Raw genomic sequence first — 22480 nt, 5'->3', positions numbered from 1 at the left:
TATAAACAGATAATTAGTCTTGCTATTGTATTTCAAATGTTGAATTTCGCAGAGTCAAAAAGAACGACACTTCGCACAGCTATCGCAGGGAATTGTGGGACGGAAAAAAATGTTTAATGCATGACGATATGAATAAAACATTAGCGCTTTAGCCAATCATACAAGTGCATTATGCGTATTTTGACGTCATTACTCATGAATTAAACATTGACCTTCCAAAATCAACCTTCAAATTGTCCACCGGCAGCCATGTTGGCTGTGTACAAAACCTATGGGAAATGAAAACGCGCGGAAAGAGTTCCCTCTCTAGCTCCCTTCGGGAGCTTACGTATACGTAAGATCGTATCTCTGTGTATAAGCCATGCAATACTGCCCTCGCTAATGGTAAAAAGTAGTTCATTCATGCACCATTTCCGTAAGAAGGCATCGATATTGGAGCATAATTTGTAATAAGAAAATTCATACAGAATTCTGTTTTTTAGACGATGTAGCCAAACAATTAGTGGATCAGTGAAAGTTGAGGTGCGATACATATAATAAATGGTACTTTTTAGACTGATGATAAGAAAATTTGCACGACGGATAACCTTTCTGTCACGTCCTCTGGCATGAAAGAAAGAAAGAAAGAGAGAGAGAAAAAAAAAGAAATAAAGAAAGAGGGGGAGAGAGAAAAGAAAGAAAGAAAGAAAGAAAGAAAGAAATGAGAATGGAGGGACAAAGAAAGTATGACTGTACTGTATGGGAACGATCGAAGTGATAGTGTTCAATCATAATCAAGGTTTGTATATGAATTCACAACGTTATCGCGTACCCTTTATCATTTTTTTTTTAAATCATGAATGTTTTGTGGTTTATCCAATGTCTAAAGCGGCTGCATGAGCAATACACATTTCTGCATGAGAGTAAAGTCGATTTTTGCTATAAAACTTGCAACGTTAATCTCCCAAGACAATAGTACGCCTCATTTGTATATAATGTTGATACAGGTAAAAGGGAAAATAAAAGTCACCGGGTGTTGCCATTTTTCATATTCATATTTAACGTCCGCCTAATTGCTGCAAGACTTATGTCAAGAACCTCTCTAAGATAAATTTACAAACAAGGGTAAATGTAAGTCTATGGAAATCGATGTAAAAATGTAATCAATTTGATCATTTTATTTAATGCCACATGTCTAGATGTAAAAGTGTACAATGTGTAATCATGGTAATTGCACGTTTTACTTCTTATGAGTTAAAGTTAAATGGACTTTAACCCGTCTCATACAAATGCCTTGTAAAAAATCACTAACAATGCCCGGAGAAGTTCAATGTTTGTTTTACGTAGCACTTTTTACATTTCCATAGGAAAAAAAAATAAATTCAATCATCAGTTATAAACATCAGAGACTGTTGAAATGTGGTGATTGGTTGTGCCATGGTATTGTTTTTATATTATTGTCCTCTGTCCTTTTTTATTCTTCTTCTCCTTCTTTCTTCCCTTTTCTCCTCTTTCTTCTTCTCCTTCTTCCTCTTCTTCTTCATCTTCTCCTTCTTCCTCTTCTTCTGAATTCTTCTGAATTCTTCTTCTCTCCTTCGTTCACCTCCTCTTCGTCCATAATTTTGTAATGAATCAAAGCGTTTTAAGGTTGTGCCCCTAATATTGCTTAAATTGTTCGAGGGGTTTTGTATTATTATTATAAGGAACCATACTTCTATCGTTTTTGGTTACGTAAGTTATACATATATAATTTTTATACTATATATTCTCATAAAACGTGAGATTTCTTCACATAGGCCTTTACCTTTCGTTTTAATGACATCTGCATTACTATGCACTTACATTATTTCATTAAAATGTCTAGTTTAAATTTTTTTATTTGTGCAATATAAATTATCATATTTTGTGAAAAATATACGCTATAAACGCTTATCTCAGAATGGGAGACATATATATAAAAAAGTACATATTCTGTTATTATTATCAGAATATTACATAAATAGGCCTTGAAAATGAAGAAAGAAAAACATTTTGAAAACAGTGCTTTTCGAGAGAGCAATCGAAAAATATAAAAACTGAAATCAGCTCCAATATTTTAATGGAATGTAATGAAGAGAGAGGAAGAATTGGCGAAATATATACCAATAGTCCAACTTCGCAGAGAATTCCGTCATGAACATAATAAGCCTACCATTTGATAGGGATGCATCCAAGCCATTGAACTAATATCCTATCTAGTATTCCTTATTGGCCTAGGTTATATCGTATTTGTGTTTGTAATGTCAAAGGAACTCGCCAAAGAATAATTATTTTGCATGCATATTTGAGAAAAAGGAAGAAATGTACATAATTTTGTATAAACAATAAATCACAGCACATTGACGACGTGATCTTCATCAAGGTATTAAAAAAAAGTATCATAACTCGCTAATGGACCTATAATTAGGCATACCGTTATTTATTTTCCTTCATGTTAATGTGCAAAATATTAGAACGTCGTGAAATTCAATTTTCCTTATTTTCGTAGTTTTTTTCCTTCAGTTGCTAATTACTAGGCCTATAACTATTTTTTTTCTTCATTTGCTTATATTTGTTCTTGTCGTTTTTAATAACGACGGAATTAATCTTCGAGGGGTTTCTCTAAATATAAGACTATTTATGGAGAGAAATTGTTTCAACTTCAAAGTCTTGCTCATGAAACAGTTAAGGGAGAGAGGTCATTTGTGACATTATTATTTGTAATAAATGAAATATGAAAAACTCCTTGGAATCCTTGTATTCAGAGACAACACCGTGGCATTCTCAGTACAGGGGACAAGACATCAAGTTGACTTACTTTTTCGTCAATCATGTCAATAAACATAATAACATAAAGTTGCATGACCAAGGCCTCTCTTTTTCTTTTTATTTCCTTGTATCTTCAAATTTTATCTCCCCTTTTAGCCCCCATCCCCGCCCTTCACTACTTGAAAAATCTCATCGCCCCCCCCCCCCACCTGCCCCGTGGTGTCGTCCCTGTGTAAAGATAGCCTGATATGTTTAAGGCGATAAATCACAAGTCATAATTGGATGACACATTATTATTATATCATCACTGAATACATCATATTTTTATCGATTTCTCTCATGTTTGGTGGATCGAATGGATTCGTTCAATGATTTTGTAAATGATTTACTTTGTGTTTGTTTTTATTTTTTAATAAAATAATTTTGTCGTCAACTTTGGATGTCACATTCTGTGTGTCCTGTTAATTGTGTTTTGTATTTTTTTTTATTTAGCAATAATTATATAATCCAAGATTTATTTCTATGATTGATAAATACGTGGCATTTAATCTGAATTTATTAGTGTATTGGGCTTATTCTATATTTATTTCTATTTGTTTTACCTCTTACATGAAATATATATATTTTTTAGAATGAGCATTGGTAATATAATCATTGATCAAAACGAAAATTACAAACTTTCAGAGTATGATTAACAATACTTTAAAGATTACGACATTGTATACAGAAGCAAAATCATAATTCAGTTTCAAATGCCATAAAGAGTTAACGGTCATGACGACAATTTTGATACACATGATGAAAATGAGGACAATAAATATGATGGAGATGATGGTGGTGATGATGAGGACAACAATGGTAATGATATGTACTGGTGATGATCGATGGTGGTGGTGAAGATGGGGAGGAACAAGATGATGGCTCTAAAGTGCAGCTCAACAAAATTGTTGATTCTAGTCATTTTCTGGCCACACAATTAATTTGTCTCAGACTTGCCGCAATCTTGGAGTAATTTTTTATTCACATAAAAATTATGTCAATATCTTTCCAAATCTCAAATATCTGTACATCAGTTCGTTACCATCTACGTAAGTTAATTCGGAGATATTTGTATAAGTCTGCCACCGAAAAGATAGTCCATGTCTTCATTTCCTCCCGTTTTGATTTCGTTTGTTCCATTTACCCCAGGCTCAGTTATATAAGCTTCAGAAGCTTCAAAACGCTGCGGCTCGTATCGTCACTTTGTCAACAACAAAAAACAAAAACAAAAAACGCTCTCATATCACTCCCATTTTGAATTTGCTGCATTGGCTCCCTATCAAAAATCAGATTTTGTTGCTTGCTTTACATTGCATTCATGGATCAGCACCACAATACAATCTTTCATTTATCAATTACTACAGACCAAGTAGGTATTTACGCCAGGGTGTATAGAGTGCCCCTTTTCAAAATGGAAAATGCCCTTTTTTCAAAATGAAATGTGCCCTTTTCCAAAATGAAAACCCTTTTCAAAGTAAAACATAGTACATTTTATGTTAGAAAAGCACAAAATTTGGGCTCGCGCTCGCATCAATTAAGGTACTCAACCTGTTCCTGGTTCCCAAAAAAATGCTTAGAATGGGAAATGCCCTTTTTTCAAAATGAAATACCCTTTTTGAAGTAAAACATTGTACATTTTAGGTTAGAGAATCACAAAATTTTTAGCTCGCGCTTCGCGCTCGCATCAATTATTGATTAGTAAGGTATTCATTCTGTTAATGGTTACAAGAATGCTTAAAATGTCCAGTTTTCAGGTTAATATCACAATTGATGTTTTACTCGCGTTCTGCGCTCTCATCAATTATTGTTTAGTAAGGTATTCATTCTGTTCCTGGTTACAAAAAAATGCTTAGAATGTCCAGTTTTCAGGTTGGAATATAAAAAAAAATTCAGCTCGCGCTTCGCGCTCGCATTGTTCGATTGATGAGATATGTATATTATTCATGAGTCACTAAATGCAGCCTTTAACTTTTTACTTTTCTGGTCAGTATATTAAAATTTTCAGCTCGCGCTTGCGTTAATTCTTTAGTTAGATACACATCTTTTTCATTATTACAAAAACTACTCGGAATGTTCAATTTTCATGTCTTAGAGCTCGCGATTCGCTCTTGCAACATCTCGCATGGATGCCCTTTTAACAGAAATTAGCGCCATAATTGGCCAAAAAATGAGTTTTACAACTTCAGATTTTAAATTTTGTCTAAACCGCGCTATCGCAGATGAACCTAAATATATATCTTATCAATCAGAAATCACTTCACAATAGCTTTGCTAAATTTGGTTATAAAACATAGCTACTTGACGCAGATGGTAATCTCATGGTGAAAATATCCGCTTGCACCAAAATGCCCATTTGGACATATAAGTGCTCCCTTTTTACCCCCCCCCCACCCCCCACGAAAATGCGTTCCGCCGCCCCTGCTTTACGCTCATCCACCTTGGAATTCAAAGTTTCAAAACCTTGGGGGGATCTTTTGCTCATGCATGCCCCACTTTGTGGAATAGCCTTCCTGGATACATCAAGAAATATATCTCTGTCGAGACTTAAAAAAATCTTCTAAAAACTCTTTTCATTCTTATCTCTTTATGGGCCTTGAGCACTCCACAGAGTGAATATTTGTTTATTATTATTATGGTGACGATGCGAAGGCCGATGGGGTGATGAAGATGACCAATGATGATTGAAATGAAAGAGAGAGGGCGGCATTTTAATGAAGACGAAGAACTTGACAGAATTATTAAAAAAACTTTGCAATTAAAATGACTTTTCTTAATAGATTATGGATGAGAATTCAAAAGATGTAAGTATCAGAGGACCATACCATTTCTCTCTTTCCTTCTCCATTTCTCTTTCTCTATTTATTTATTTATACCTTTTTTCCATCACATTGAATCAATGAAGGAATGCAAAAACACCACTGGCATACCATATATTCGCCCGAATTTAATGATATACAGCTCACTTTGATACACCACATAAGTTTGTTACAGAGTAGCATTGTACATGTACATATAACGTTTCAAAAATCTGATTTTGTCATAACTATGTTCAAAACTTCAAATTGTCTCCAGTACCTCGCAATAAGCCTTTTTCATTCATGCAAATACAAAAAATGTCATACATAATCTACCCTATGCATATTCAAAAATATATAATTGCGCAATTTATGCTACAGTAAAGAGTAATCGTTCTATATTTCATTTGGTAATATATTTGCAATAATCTGCAGGACTAAAAAAAATAATAATCTACACCGTTGAGGACACCATAGTACCCTCACACAAGAAATAACAATAGTCAAATGATACCAAATATACTTATAACAAATTTCACACAGGTGTATTGACATAAATCATTTGTCAGAATAAAGCTCTTTGTACACAAATAACAAAGTGACATACCATTGTTAAGTATCAGCTTATAATTACAGCTATACAGTACATTGATTTAAAAAAATATACAGCAGTCCAAATTAAAACATAAGACAGACAGAAAAATACATACAACTACTGGCACAAACAAATTACAAAATCTAAATTAATTATCCTTCAAAATATGTTCGGTTTTTTTTAACGAGAGCTTGGATTAAATGAATTTATTATGTTTTAATACCCTAACTTCCCTTACATCATCAATTAAGAATAAGCGATACTTTGTGGAATTTCTTAATTGACTAATCAACCTAAAGACATACACAAAATAAAGTCATGGCGAGACAAATCTGGTGTAACTTTCAAAGTCAAATCATAAAAGTAAGTCTTTTAGAGCCACATGGTGATAAAGCTGTCTGGCCATGAGATGGGGAGAGAGAGGGACGGAGTAGGCAAGAAAGAATGAGAGACAGACATAAAGTTACAAAGCGTGAGAGAAGGAAAGAGTTATACCCAGTAGATAGAGAAATAGGCAGATAATAAATAGATTGGCTGGTGGATGAGAGCATAAAAGAGCAGAGATCAAGAAGTAGAAGAGGAGAGGAGATAGATGGAGATAAAAAAAGAGAGAGAGGGGGAGAGATAGAGGAGGGAGAGGAGTGGGAAGAGGAGGTGGAGATAAGACAGGGAGATAGGGGAATGAATGATAAGAGATCTCCATTCCTTTTCCCACCAAAATATGGCGAAAGAATTTTAACACCAAACTCAAAATTTATTGAATATCAAACAACTAAAGGCCACCGCACACCTTACAACCCAACTGGTCTACGACTGGCTTGCGACCGAGTGAGGGGAGATGTGACGTCTCAGCTCTTGTCAGCTCGAGAGTCACAGACCGGTCAGAGACATGTCGCAAAGAAAATCGTAAGGATTTGACATGTCGCATCCTTATGACTGAATTGCGCATACGCTGTACTAAGTGCCATTTCCTCAGTTGCTATGGCAAAAAGCAAAAAGCGCATGCATAAGTCACAGACGACAAGGCAGTCGGATCGCAAGGTGTGCGGTGTCGAGGCTTATGACTACCTCGCGATTCATCTCCCCTCACTCAGTCGCAGACCAGTCGTGTCGTAAGGAGTGCGATGGCCTGAAGACGAAAAAGCATGAGCATGGTAACACTGGAGAAGATAACGTAAATTATATATGTGACAACATAATTCACATAGTAGAACAAATCTGCAACTGCATAGATTTTGTGACCTCCCTCCTTGCATACAGTAACTGGGTGATTTTCAGAATCACCAACATTGCAGATTACTTTAGAACATGTACATTTAAATGTAGCAATTATGAGGAAGCAAGCAGTATTTGTGCATGGTCAGTCACTACGTGTTTGAAAAACCAATGTAGGAAAAATGTTTAATAAGACAAAAATGATCTTCCCAGAAAACCCCAATCTCTTCACAATTTAACCATACTTGTATCTAACAAATATCAGTAATAATGTGTAAATTTGCAGATACTGATAAGATTAATCACAATAAAATAACACATTTTAGACCAACATCACTTGGTGATAGATATATATACATTTTAGTACTAAACAAAACAGTTTCATAATGATGCATTCATAAAAAATGGGTATCATGATTTGATCATGATTTCCATAACAAAAGGATTGAAAAAAAAGGAACCTTCATCAAAAAAGTTCCATTACTTTACAAAATTGAAATTAAATCGAAAGTAAACTTATCAGTTTTAGAAAAAGAGTTTATTAACATGACTTTTACTTGTAAAAATGTTTATCATATGAAGGAGGCAGGCTGAAGCAAAATGGTTAAGAACGGGAATTAAATGCAGAGTTGTCTCAAATTCTCATCTTTGGCAAGTCCTTGTTTACACACACAAAAAAAAACTTTTAAATTCTTATTTCTAAATTGTCTCACATTCAAAGCGGACAGTTTTTGCTTCTCATCTAATTTGACATGATGTGTATAGGAAGTATGGTTGCTAATATGCATGGATTTCTTCAAACAAGCAAACAAAACATCAAGAACTTAGTGTCTACAAGAATTATTTGTACACTGTACAGGATACAAAACACTGAAAAATGAGTGGATGGACTATGATGAAAGTCAAAAATTTGTAACCTGGCTTTCATTAACTTTAATGAATTATATTCATATGAAAGAGAAAAGTATAGTCTGTTTTCCATCTAGTTGCAAATTGTAATTGGTCATGCACGAATGATTATAAATTCATTAAGTGTGATAATGCATATTGCCATACTTTTTGTAATCACTGAAGCATAACTCGCATGCTTCAATGATCATGACTTACAGTATTTTTTCTTAGAGATGAGATGACATGCATTCATTTCATATAAAATTCAGACCATTTACACCTGTTTTATTTATTTTAACAAGAAATGAAATTTTGAAAATGAATATAATTAAACCCCTGTACAAAAGTCAATGGGGCAACAGCAGTCAGGCATCAATTTGTTTAAAATCGTTTATGAAATCTGTAATACCGACTGAAATATTAAGAACTGTAAAGCAAATGAAAGCATATCATCTCATCTCTCGGGAAAAGGGGAAATAAGTCATGATCAATGGAGCATTGCACGCTACGCTTCAATAATCACATCAAGGTCTGAAAATATGCATTGTTGCATATAACAATTCATAATCATTCATGCATGAACAATCACTATTTGGAAGTAGTTGCAAAACAAAGGCCATACTTACTTTTCCATTTTTATATTCATTTTGACAGGAATTTGAGATATGAAAAATGAATATAATTACACCACTGTACAAAAGTCAATGAGGCAATAGCAGTCAGACATCAATTGTATATCAAATGAAAGGATACCATCTCATCTCTCGGAAAAATAGAAAATAAGTCATGATCAATGAAGCGTTGCACACTACGCTTCAATAATCACAGCAAGGTCTGAAAATATGCATTATTGCATTTCATAATTCATAATCATTCATGCGTGACCGATCAAAATTTCCAACTAGGTGCAAAACAATGGCTATACTTCCCTCTTTCATATGATATATAATTCATTATATTTTATGATGGCCAAGTTAGGAATTTTTTGGTTCCAACATAATTCATCTACCATTTTGCATTGCTGTATGTAGTGTACAAATAATTTTTGTAGACACGGTATGTCAAAATAATTTGCCTCTTAAACACTGGTTGAAATTAAGACTGTTGCATTTCATGAATCAGGGGCTTTTAAACTACAATAAAGACCTTTATTTTGATCGGTCTGCTTAACCTTGTCAATGATATTTATAATTGCTCAGTTACCATAATCATATTCTTTATGAAACATTCCTCTGGTTAACAAAGCATTTTAACTTGAATTTAGAGTACAATCTTATGGAGCACTGCAAAGTTCATAATCGCTCTGTCAAATGTGGGATTAAATCATTTTGGTAGATGAGCAAAAGAATATAATTTTTTTTTTATTATAAAAACTCTGTCAACAGTACTCCCATTTTACAAAAGCAACTACAGGCAGTGCACATGGCATACAAAGGACACAACTATGAAGAACTCCTTAGATTGCATTTTTCAAATATAAAAATCCACATAATAAAAAGTGTGTCAAATAGCACCAATACCAATATTAAAAGAAGAGAATGAAATTAACCGTACTCCCCTCCTAATTATTCAACCATGATAATTGTAGAATATATAATAAATCAGGGCAAAAATTTCATTAATCTATATATTTTTGTACTGTAAGAAAAGAGTAAATTGTATTCATACAAAAGTTCAACATATTCTTATGTTTTTGATACATTAGAAATATACGAATTTGGTCAAGTAATGTGCCTTAAAGTTCAAGGTGCATACACCAACTTTAAAAAGTGAAGGGAGACATAGCACAAAAATCATAAATGCTACCAAATAAGAATTATGGTGGTATGAATATGAAACATATTTTTTATAATTATTTATTTCTATTAATAGTTATAGATCATTTGGTATGCAAGATTTAGGTTTTAATCAATATTCGGTCAAGGCATTACTAGTATTTTATAAAGCTACATACATACATGCACATTTACTATTTAATTCATTCTTTCAAATCGCAACATTTACTATTTAATTCATTCTTTCCAATCGCATTAACTGTGCTACTCTTATCATAAAATGTGTAATTAATCTATTGATTCAAATAACTTTATTGAATTCTGTTTTATTTATCTGAGAAATCTTTGTTTTTAAAAATTATCAACAATGACTTCCATGTAACAATCTGTCAGCCTCTTACAGCACTTCTGCCATGAACATGTTCTCTTAAACTCAGCAAAAATCACTTGTTAAACGGACGATCAAGGTGTTATAAACTTAAAAGGGTAGTTTTAAACAAATGAATACATAAATCTATGTAAATCAAACCTACTGCAAGATTGCATTAACATTACTAGTACATGTACATTAACAATTACATTCATCTCAACAAGAGAGCGAAATACCTAGATGACACCGTTTAAAAACAGAATTCACATTGACATACAAGGCGGCAACAAAATAAAACGTAGCATCTCTTTCTCTATTAAAAATTTCCTTGCAGATGTACAGACTTGCAAATGTACAAATAATTCAAGACCTTTGATACTAAAGAACATCTTATATCAAAATGCATTTCAGAGCTACTGCTCCTTCACAAACAGTACAACTATACAATAATTTTTTTACACTGTACAAGAAGACACATTTGACACAAAAAAGTACAATTTCTCTCTCATAAAATTTGTCATTTTCAGCAAGTGTAAGACAAATTTACAGTGATTTCATTAAAAAAAGCAGCCACAACCCTTACGGCAAACTTCTACCGGTACCCTCACCAGACCAACATGGGGAATACTCCATGAAAAATCTTGGGTTGAAGTAAATGATACCCCATACATGTAGACTAAAATAAAATACATTTATATAACTAAATGACGGAAATGGATCCCTACAGAGAACGGCAGTTTGCTGATTATAGTGTGTTCTGTTCCAAAAGTGGTAAGTAAATAAGAATTATAAAAAAACTTGTGAGCTGCATGTTGTTAAATTGTGTCCTTCTACAATAGCCATGTCTTGACAAGAAATTGAGCTCCCATAACCAATATCAACAATGCTGGTGTACGTGTAAGTTCCTACATCCAAAAGATTGCCAATCAGGAGAGTTGAGGACTATAGTGATTTCATTTTTCTTTTAATTCCACTTGTGGAAATTTGTGCAAATTTTCATCAAACTAATTCTCAAATAAATTAGCCTTTCGTTTTTAACGTGTAGAGTTGTCCATTGTTACACACAGATAGATTTCCCTCCCCTAAGAAACTATTCCAAGCTAATCCTACATGTATACTCAAGATGCAATATTACAAGCACTTTGAGACAGAAGCAATGTTCAAAATATGGGGAACGTTTCAAGGAGGTGCTGCCATTATTCATTAATACATAATGGTAACAAAAATATGCAGATAAACCTACATGTAGACCAACACAAAATTCTTTCTAGAAAAACATTCAGAATTAAATTCCTCCTAGAAGTACTGCAGAGTAATGATTGAACTTGTTTTAAAAATAATTTTGTTAATAAAGATTAAACTTAACTATTCTTTTGTTTTCTATGATGTTGACCAACACTCAAGTGTCCTAATATTGATGAATTTGAATCTACCAAAATATTTATTCGTTTGTAGACAATGTTAATAGGTTATTGCATATTTTGGATCCAAAATAAAAAGTTGCTGTTTCTATAGTTTATTCATAATGACTTATGTAAACACTTTTTCACAAAAATTCTTCTTTTTTTTTAATTTCCTGTTAATTATCATCAAAAAGAAATCTCTAATTAAATCTAATAACTCAATCTGAATAAGATTACATGTAAGTCATTAGATTTGTTTGATGGATGTCAACTTTGCACACACAAAAAAAAAACATTCTGGGATGTTCAAGTTGTAGGGGGAAAATTAGCTTATTACAATTGATTACTTATTTTAGTTAACAAGTTCATAAATATATAGGTTTTGATATGGACATGTGGAAGGACACTAGGACATGAACAGACTAGGCTAGTCGCAGTGCCCCATAACAGCATTTGCACATTAAACAGGGCTTTTCTCTCTCAAACCTTTTTTTCAGCAGGAATGGGAGGTATCATTTATATCAATATGAATTGATCTCTGAAAAGAATTACATGTATACTCTCTTGACAGTCTTTATATTTCAGGGAGAGACCTGTAATGTAAGCAAGATTGTGAAAGCTTCAATTTAAGCTTATCACTTTTACACACATGAAACATGGAACAAAATCGACAATTAATACAACACAAAACAAATACTTGACAAACCTGTTTTGGTCGCTGTAAATGGTAAAGCTAGTAAAATTGGTCAAAAAATATATTTCATGGAATAAAATATTTCACTGATGTCATCACGGAAACCAAGGTTTGGATTGAGATGCTGAGTAAACTTCAGTTTGTGCTTTAGAAAGAGGACACAGATTTAGAAGGGGTAACAGGTCATTTGCTCTTGCCACAATTGCTCCTCCCCGAAAATCTTTGAAGATGAAGTTGTGATTGGGTTTTGGCTCAGAATGATGCAAGGATTAAAGTTACGGTTAGAGTTTATGTTTGGCTAACATATCAGGGAATAATTTTCCTGGTATCGCATCGCAATTTGCTCCACATTTTTTAAGACTGCTATGCATAAAGTCTTATGTATAGCATATTTTTACATAGGACTGTACATTACTTAGTTGAGAGTTTTTCTCTTCATGACCGAAAATGCTATTCAAATTTGTAATGCAAATTTATTCCCTGCACATGGATTTACAATAGGAGCAATTGTTGCAGGAGCAAATGTCACTGAACCTTAGAAGGGCTATGTCTACATTGACGTTACCCTTGTAACCCTCATCTGGCCATGTTGTAGACTGTAGAGAACACCGGGTTGACACCGGCTGGTAACGACATAGGAAACCCAGCAGCATTATGGAAAGCTGGAAGGGCTGAATGTATGGTTGTAGAGATGTTGTGTGGTAACCCCATAGTTTGGCTGGTCATGATGCCATTGGTATGGGGTAGGTGAGAAGCTGGTATGCTGGTGCTTGGCCCTGGGGTTTCACTACCCTGTCTTAATACCTCGTGCTGCGGAGCTGCTGGTGGGGGCACGCTGTAGGAATTGCGTTCCAAGGTTGCGTTGGGGTTGGAGATGACACTCACAGGCGGTAGCGGCATGGGGTTGTCGATGCCCGATGTGGCAACTTGTTGCTGCTGTTGATGTTGTTGCTTCTTCTTTTTCTTCTTCTTGGGCTTGAACTCTGGAGGTGGATTCGCATGTCCGGCTATGTTGATGTGTGGGTTGATGGCTGTCACAGAGTTGGTGACATGGTTGATGATATTGATGGCTTGGCCTACGATGTGGGGGTGTTTCTCCATGTGCTTCATTAAGTACAGCTCTTGAACGTAGGACTTTCCGCACACTCCGCACGAGAAGCGCTTCTCCCGCCGGTTGTTCTCGTGGGACTGCGTGTGGTTCTGCAGCACGTCCGGATCGTCAAATGCACGGTAGCAGTCGCGGCATTTGTACGGCTTGTCCTTGTTGTGCCGCCGCCAGTGCTGCTGTAGATTAGACAACTGAGTGAAGGATTTCTCGCAGCCTGGCTGATTACAGCGGTAAGGCCTCTCTCCTGTATGTATACGTGTGTGCTGCTGGAGATGCGAAAGCTGCTTAAATGTCTTTTCACAAAAAGTACAATGGTATGGCTTCTCATTCGTATGCACCTTCATGTGCTGCGTGACGTAAGACGTGCTTGAGAAAGCTTTTCCGCAGTCTTCGCATTTATAAGGTTTACCTTCCTTATGTGAGCGACCATGAAGCAAAACATCTGATTTACTATAGAAAATCAGCGGGCAAACTTTACACCTGTACTCGCGTGTCTCGCCTACGTCGTCTAATGTAGGACCGGGCCTTATCCGTGGCTCACCTGGTAGACCTGTGTGTAGATGTGCAGGCTGGCTGTTGCGTGACTTTGACCCTGGTTTCCGACCTCGCTTCCCGGATCCTGGACCCGATGTATGTGTGGTGGCTTGAGTTGTGGTGGCTTGACTAGGGCCAGGTTGACTGTGAGACTGACTGGTAAGCATGCTAGTACCATTGCTAGGGGATTGTTGATGGTTGCTCAGAGATTTCTCATTCTGCTGGTTGCTTTGTTGTTGCTGCTGCTGTTGCTGAAGTTGCTGCTGTTGTTGTAGGAGTCCAAGATTCATTTCATGTGCAAGTTGCGGTGGCAGTGGGAGAGGAAAGCGTTCCATTGCTTTGGCTTGATCAAAAGCTGGGGAGAAAGTCATAATGCAAAAAGGAATTTGCATATAATCCAAGAGAAATGAAATCATTAACAGTATGATAAGATATATATAAGTCAATATTTTATAACAACATACAGAGATGTGGAAAATCATAGAACGTTGGAATCATCCAACAAAATGAACATTTTTAGATATTGAGAGGTAAACTGTAACGACTTCCTGTTTGATTTTTTTTTTATAATATGGAATGCAATTTCTTTAATTTTTACTGGTATGTGTTTTTAAATAATTTTAACTTCAAGACATTTTCCCTGCTGAAGGAAAATTGTGAATTTCAATCACGGATTTTAAATTAGAAAGAGATCAGGTAGGGGAATTATCATCATCAACATCAACAACAAAATGCTTTGAAAAATCACTCACCTCCCCTTTCTTGTTTGGCATTTACAAGATGGGGTACTCGTATTGGAAACCTTGACGCTTGCTGTAATCAAAGATAATAGTGGTAAAGCTGGAAATAATCATTGTGAGCTGTAAAATTATCTTGTTAGGAAGAATGTCGTGAGTTTTGAGATGCATTATAAACAGTATTTCACAATCACTATGAGAAATTTTCCTCCATTATTTTAATTTCTCAACCACAACTGAATGTTATCTTCAAGAAAGATTTTAACAAGATATATTTAGTACAGCTTTATAATTGGAACTGTGAAAGTTTAATCATCAAATGATTATAGAACTGCTAATGAATGACTACAAAGTTTGGTTTGTGTCACTCTTGGTATACTTCCAAGTCAAGATTAAGAACAAAATTACATTCCTCTGCCAGCATTCAGCAATATACTTGCATATATTTGCTTCATTTTTTAATCCTAATACAAGTTTACATATTTCATCATGATACATGTATAGACAGTAATGGCTGTGAGGAAATAATCCTCTTCATTCAGTTTTGAGGCTTTCTTTTTATTTTAAATACATGTTTAGTTTACATCATTCAGACATCTGACAGAATTCCATTCAGTAACTAGATGCATGTAACTGTATGATAATGTCACAAATACAGATGAAGGATATTTCTGTCTTCACAAACTGATGGCAGAGGTTTTTCCCACACATTGAACATGCACTGCTGATCTGTTGTCACTCAATTTCATTCAATTCCGAAATAGAACATATTCAAGTTTGTTTATGTACTGATCATCAAACCCGTGAATGTTAAATGTTGGGCACTAGTTAACATTCCATCATTTCATGTGGGAAATAAAATCATGATCCTTTATTTTGTGTTTTCACAACTTAGTGCATTCTCTAACCTAAACAAGTGGAATGCCTCTGGCCGTCTCACCTGCATCACGCGATTCAATATAGCAGCAGTGCTGATTTTGAAAACTACTATAACTCGCACAAGATGTTCAGTGATACTTGGTTACTCTTATTTCCACGTTTTATGAACTAGACCAATACACTTATAGAGATATGATGGCAATTCAACAAATACCCCCAACGTGGCCAAAGTTCTTTGACCTTAACATGACCTTTGACCTTGATCATGTGACCTGAAACTTGCACAGGATGTTCAGTGATACTTGATTACTATTATGTCCAAGTTTTATGAACTAGACCAACACACTTTCAAATTTATGGCTGTAATTCAACAAATACCCCAATTTGGCCAAAGTTCATTGACCCTAAATGACCTTTGACCTTGATCATGTGACCAGAAACTTGCACAGGATGTTCAGTAATACTTGATTACTATTATGTCCAAGTTTCATGAATCAGATCCATAAACTTTCAAAGTTATGATGGTAATTCAACAGATACCCCCAATTCGGCCAAAGTTCATTGACCCTAAATGACCTTTGACCTTGGTCATGTGATGTGAAACTCAAGCAGGATGTTCATTGATACTTGATTAATCTTATGTATAAGTTCCATGAACTAGGTCCATATATTTTCTAAGTTATGATGACATTTCAAAAACTTAACCTTAGGTTAAGATTTTGATGTTGATTCCCCCAACATGGTCTAAGTTCATTGACCCTAAATGACCTTTGACCTTGGTCATGTGACATGAAACTCAGGCAGGATGTTCAGTAATACTTGATTAACCTTATGGCCAAGTTTCATGAACTAGGTCCATATACTTTCTAAGTTATGCTGTCATTTCAAAAACTTAACCTCAGGTTAAGATTTGGTGTTGACGCCGCCGCCGCCGTCGCCGTCGCCGCCGTCGCCGCCGCCGTCGCCGTCGGAAAAGCGGCGCCTATAGTCTCACTCTGCTATGCAGGTGAGACAAAAACAGTACTTGGAAAAGTAAAGGACTGTGCAAGCCCTGATCTGAGCATACATGTAGGTGCGCGGCTTTGTCTACGTAAAGCAGATCTTGCATAATACATAAATATGGCAAATTCTTAATGATCAGGCATTTAACAAAAAATTGTGAAACCTTTTAAAAAATGTGATGCCTATTCACAACGAACCCTATTCATAGCTGAAGAAGAAAAAAGGGAACAGTTGGCATCTGCGCATACCTCCATGGAATCCCTGGCCCATATGTACGCAGTCTCCAGGTTTGCAGATAGAGAGGAGGCCATGCTGTCTTCACTCATCCTTTATACAACATCAGATGAAGCGAGTCCAATACTGCATCCCCTTTGTTACACCTGGAATGGAGGAACTACCAGTACCGAGGAATTCTCATATACAATGCATGATTGCAATGACCGCATCAAGCTCTACCTGGATTTAATGAAAGATAAAAAGTGTAATTAAAGCAGAAGCTGGAATTGGTAGAGTGGCTATCTTTTTAATCTAGTAAAGTATGATATACTGTACATATACAGCCTACATATCAAATCATTTATTCACTGCAGGGATGCCTGCCTTTAAATCAGGAGTCGGGACGTTCTCCCTTTTCCTACATCCACATATCAATGAAGTATGAGTGAGTGACATCATCAATTTTTTTTTTTTCAGTTCAGCATCTCTTCAAAAACACACACAAAAAAATTGGGTAAATTTGTCCATGGGGCCCAAGATATGACCTCATAAATACATAAGCCCCATTGGCCTCGTTTGAAATGTTGTGAACCAGGCCAGTAATATATTGACTATGGGGCTAATTAATCTTGGGCCCCCATAGCCGATTCCAACCAAATTTGAATTGTGTGTGTTTTTCATCATGCCTTGCCTAGCAACATGTAGGTATGGTATAAAAAAATGCTGAAATGAAATAAAAAGTGGGTGTTGTGACATCAGTTTTGAGATCGAGTAGCAGTGGCAAAAAAAGTGCCAAGGCAAAATATACCTTACAAAGAAAGAACCTCCCAACCTTCCTGATTGAAACATTCAGGAAAATTTTGCTAAAAATAAGAAAGAAGGCAAGTAGGAAATGAGTGTGACAATAGCATACAAATGAGAGGAAATAACTGAAAGAGGAATCTCAGACAGGTTTGGAAATAATATGAATAAAGATTCATTCAAACACATGGAAGGCAAAGTGTGAAATAAACAATAACATATTATTAAAGTCTAAGATTACATGAAAACAAAATCGATTGATATTGTATTGTACATGTATAAAAAAAAAAGAGGCATCAAACTGATTAACCGAGCGATCAAGTGTGTTGATTAGATCAGTGATCCAACATTTACTCTATTGACCCCAATACTTCTGTTCTTAGATCTTCCAAATTCAAAAATTTCCATTTTATGATGCATCGCAATAAGAGACATACAAGGCATAGCTACCAAGTCATTTTCTCTCATTACGTTATTTGTTACAATACAGAAGCAAGAAGGCGACTTCAAAGCTTAGAGTTCAGTGAACTCAAAAAAACCTTCAAGCAAAGAGTGCCAAGGCAAAACAAATCTTAAATCAAGACAGTGATTAGCTTAGCAAGATCAGTCTTTTTTTAGCTACATGTAATTTGCTCCTTTAAGTTTATGGAGTGGTCATTCATCAGGTTACCATTGCACATATTACATCTAGATCTTAACAGCAAAATCAGTTTTTAGGATGGATGATAAGGCATTTTAAAAAAAATCACATTTTCTTTGTGGATTTGAAGAGAAATAATGTGAAGACTGACAGAAATGTAACATTTCATGTCAAAATCCAAAAAATGGCTGCAAAACAGAAGGATGAAATCAGGTCAATTTGTAGCATTTCCCTGCCATAGACTGTGTGGTTAAGAAATGGGACACACACAAATCCAAATTTTTACTTTTTAGCTTCCAAGAGCTGTTACAAATTCATTCTTGATGCCCATAACTTGTCCGTAAAATGCCAAATAGGAAATTTTATGCTCTTTCTGATGGTATGAATTTTCAAAAGATTTGAATATCAGCGGCAAAGTGAATATCAGTGAAAAAGTGAAAAAAAATGTGCCAAACAGAAATTTCATTTTCCCAATAGTAAATGCATCCTGGGGAAATGGCAATCTCAACGCACAAAAATAGGGGTTTCCAATTCATCTTTTAATCCTTATTTTAAATCCAACTTCATACATGTATAGTGAGTGTCTGAGTGATTGTATTACCAACAGGCTGTATTTCTCCAGTTACGCGCGCATCATACGTGTCAGAAAATAATTTCATACACTCAAAACTCTGCAACATCTTTCCAAAGGGAACTTGAATAGAAAGATGATGAAAAATGGTCAAAAACACATTTTCAAAGTCTTTTAATTATTCTCAAAATTAAAAAAAAATATGGTCTAAGTAGCGTATCAGTGAATTTGTGGTTTTCTCAATTTTTCCCATAGAAAACACATGTTCGGTAATACATGTAGTACAATACTGTACCTTATTCAAGTGACCAAAATTTCACATGCGAAGAGGAGTCCGATTGGAAGCTGATGTCGTTTTGTAGGTATTTGTGTAGGCCCTATTTATAGTGAAAGTTTGATGAATTTTATGGGAATAATGTGTTTAATATGATTGAATTCTTGAAGTGTTCAGTACTAGTTACTACCAATCCATACAGATCTAGATCTGACTTAACTTGTCTTAAAATATTAAGAGGAAAAGTGTCAAAAGAAGCACCTGAATTTTCTCATTCATACATGTACATTCGGTACCAAACATTAGTAAAAAATCAATTCAGATCACATTTTTCTGGCAGGCTGAGAGCCTGAGTGAATTTCCTGAAAAAATGTACCATTTTTTCCCGAAAATGAAATTGACCCAGATCTAGGCCCTACCTTATTTATTAATCATGTTAATTGACATTAAATTAATGATTAATTAACGCGATTTGATTTGATAAATTTATATAAATTAGGGTTTACTACTCAGTACCGACTACCGCCTACCGGTACTCTTCTTAGAGTCTTCAATTTTCAATAAGTTAAATACGGTATGTACACTGCACTTGCAGGCTGGACATACAGGTGGGAGAAAAACGCCAGCCACAGGCACAGCAGTGCAGACAAGTGCCAGACAATCCACACACAGCAAATTCACCCATAAAGGCGGCAGGCCATACACAAAATACATACACACACGGTACACACAAAAAATAGCGTACAATTATAATGCCAATAGTAAGCATCAAGCTTTGCACCGAGGAAAAAAAAAGAGATCGGAGACTCCGAGCGGTCGACTCGGACATAAACTTGCAGGCGTTCTAACGAATGACATCTCATATTATTCAACAGAATTTAATATTTGAACATATCTATTCAGGTAACGCACATATCTTTCATGGCCATTGAAAAGAGCGAAATATAAATCTCAAATTTTACCTGATTTTCGTTGTTTTTAGGCCTTCATTTTCTATGGTTGTTTCTCTAAATAAGAACGAGAAGAAATAATTAAAAAATTATAAAATGAACAAAATGTGAATATATAATATCTTTATACTCTTTTTTAATTTTACAAGTAAATTTAGGTGCTTGATTTTGTCAAAATAATATATAAATTATAAGAGTATTCTAAATGACCAAATTGGCTTACTAAATAAACATTGAGATCTTGAACCTACTTTATGCTTATAGGATATATCACTGTATCAGCATAAATTACAGAACTGTGGTACCAGTCTCAGCTCATGATTGTGAAACAACATGCGGACTATTTTGTGTGTAAAATGCACGGGAATCGTTTGGTAACTCTTCGTCGATCTCTCTGACGGACACCGGCAATGTGGACAATAATGGTGTGGAAAATTGGCCTGATAAACTATTAGAACCCATTTAAAATGTCTTTATTAAGATTCAGTATTGCCAGGCGAAATATTCTACCCTTGTTTCATGTTAAAGCACCAAATTATGACTTTATGGGGAGGAATACGTCGTGTATATGTATGTTCTCATCATTCGGCGTTTCGGTTTCTGCGGGTCACCAGTTGATAGTCTGCGGTCTGCGTCGGGGGAGTGTTCCTCGAGCTTCTGGTAGGTTATCACCATCAGTCGTGGGAGTGGGAGCCTGACCGAGACTCAGTGAGAGTCAGAATGAGACTAGCCAGGAGTCCTAGAGAGTAAAAATCATTCACTAACGTGTGCTTACTCACCATGGAGCCACGGATTGCGTCCCATTCATGTGCGTGTACGCGAATAAACTGAATTTCTGAAACTAGTTTCGCCTCCGAGTCCGAGATTTCAACTTTTCTTCTAACTTCTATTTAATTTATTGTTCTAAATTAAAAAACATAAGGCACAGATCTCGCCCTGAATCATGTAAATGTGATTCAACTTCATTTCAGACATTTCTACAATATTGATTTAGTTTTTAAACAAGAATTCATTTTAAAAATGCGAAAAATAATATAAATAGACGGGGAAAACTTGCTGCGATGTTTACCAGTACTAATACTATTTAGGCGCACGACCAATATGGGAGACTCTCCAATATGGGAGACAATCTCCCATATTAGAGACTTGCTTTGCAAAAGAAACAACACCAACAATAGTGTAATTTTTTCCACCCAAAATTTTGTCTTACTGAGGTCAGAAGCCCATTTGTTTTTTGTGTGGATGACAACAAAAATCCTTAATTTTATCAAAACAAAAGTAGACGGTGAATTTTTAAAGTAGATGGTGAAAAGGGGTAATTTTTCATGAAGAATCTGCTTATCACATTTTTATTTGCCGCCAAGGTAATCCTTATGCAGCAAATGTGAACAAAGGAATTTGGTCTCCCAAACCGGAGACTGTCTCTGAAATTGGATACCCAAATTCTTTACAAAAGTCTCTGTTATTGGAGGTAATCTCTCATGGGAGACAGTCTCCCATGTTGGCCGTGCGCCTCTACTGTTTACGCGGCTTAGCTTTAGAATCCAATGTCATGAACTGAAGTGTGATGCCTTATTCTAACACTACAGTGTCAGTGTGTATCCATGCTCCCATGTCATTGGATTGAAAAGTTACTCCGTTTATGCCGCCATCTCGGCATCTGGTTCTCTTTGTTTTTCGCCAAGCTAGACGCATATTGAGGATATGCGTCGTGTAGCTTGGCGAAAAACAGAGAACACGATGGCAACGTTAACATCGCGTCAAGTTTTTCATAACATGTTCTCATTTTGTTAATGAATTCTTGTTTGAAAATGAAATCAATATTGTAGAAATGTCGGAAATGATGAATCCCATTTACATGATTTAGGGCAAGATCTTTTAGAAGGAAAGTAGAAATCTAGGGGGCGAAAGTTTCATTTTTTATGCAGTACACGCACATGAATAGGACGCAATCCCTGGCTCCGTGGAGGAGACTCCTGGCTAACTGAGACTAACTTAGACAGCTCTCACATTCTTTACATTTTAGCTTCTTCACGTGATATTGAAACTAAAATTAACTTAAAACCTGAGATGACCTTATCTTGAAGTTGAAGTAGGAACTGGGACGGGAAGTATGAAGTTAGTTTAGATCTAATGTTAGATCTAGCTTTTGTATTTGTTTTGGAATTTGGTTGGACTTTTTTCGGGATGGGGATGATTGATGAGCCATATTTTTGTATTTAATT

The 22480-nt window shown here is 35.4% G+C and overlaps 2 protein-coding genes across 6 annotated transcripts in view; one reads left to right on the top strand and one right to left on the bottom strand.

Annotated features, from left to right (window-relative positions):
• Positions 1-9667: 9667 nt before the first annotated feature.
• LOC129276608 (zinc finger protein 362-like) lies at positions 9668-20344 on the bottom strand. Of its 4 annotated transcripts, none has more exons than XM_054912995.2 (4): positions 20268-20344; positions 17052-17259; positions 14938-14998; positions 9668-14540 (listed from the first exon to the last, which is right to left on the bottom strand). In XM_054912995.2, exons 2-4 carry the CDS (start codon positions 17127-17129, stop codon positions 13120-13122), a joined length of 1560 nt encoding a protein of 519 aa, XP_054768970.2. In that variant the 5' UTR covers positions 17130-17259; positions 20268-20344; the 3' UTR covers positions 9668-13119. The 4 variants fall into 4 exon arrangements, with proteins under 4 accessions (XP_054768970.2, XP_063965391.1, XP_063965390.1 ...); XM_064109321.1 differs by having other exon boundaries at positions 11413-14540; positions 17052-17255; positions 20268-20300; XM_064109320.1 differs by lacking the exon at positions 20268-20344 and adding an exon at positions 19327-19408 and having other exon boundaries at positions 11413-14540.
• The window catches only part of LOC129276612 (DNA-directed RNA polymerase, mitochondrial-like), a 32057-nt gene continuing 29678 nt past the window's right edge, over positions 20102-22480 (top strand). The window contains exon 1 of one of the 2 annotated variants that reach the window (XM_064109317.1): positions 20102-20208. In XM_064109317.1, the coding sequence (XP_063965387.1) occupies positions 20157-20208 (52 nt within the window). In that variant the 5' untranslated portion in view covers positions 20102-20156. Of the gene's footprint in view, positions 20209-20545; positions 20916-22480 lie in introns of those variants that run through there. The other variant, XM_064109316.1, reaches the window with a different exon arrangement.

The sequence above is a fragment of the Lytechinus pictus genome, chromosome 14, assembly GCF_037042905.1.
Source record: "Lytechinus pictus isolate F3 Inbred chromosome 14, Lp3.0, whole genome shotgun sequence".
Lineage (NCBI taxonomy): Eukaryota > Metazoa > Echinodermata > Echinoidea > Temnopleuroida > Toxopneustidae > Lytechinus > Lytechinus pictus.
This window is presented reverse-complemented; position numbering and strand designations above follow the sequence as displayed.

What these genes read in the sequence shown, in the direction of transcription:
- LOC129276608 (XM_064109319.1), bottom strand. Translation starts at nt 17,129, where the DNA reads ATGAGTGAAGACAGCATGGCCTCCTCTCTATCTGCAAACCTGGAGACT. An exon ending in CTTCTTCAGCTATGAATAGG is followed by an intron (nt 14,999 to 17,000) that starts GTTCGTTGTGAA and finishes CTTTGATTACAG; the next exon opens with CAAGCGTCAAGGTTTCCAAT. An exon ending in TGCCAAACAAGAAAGGGGAG is followed by an intron (nt 14,541 to 14,937) that starts GTGAGTGATTTT and finishes CTTTCTCCCCAG; the next exon opens with CTTTTGATCAAGCCAAAGCA.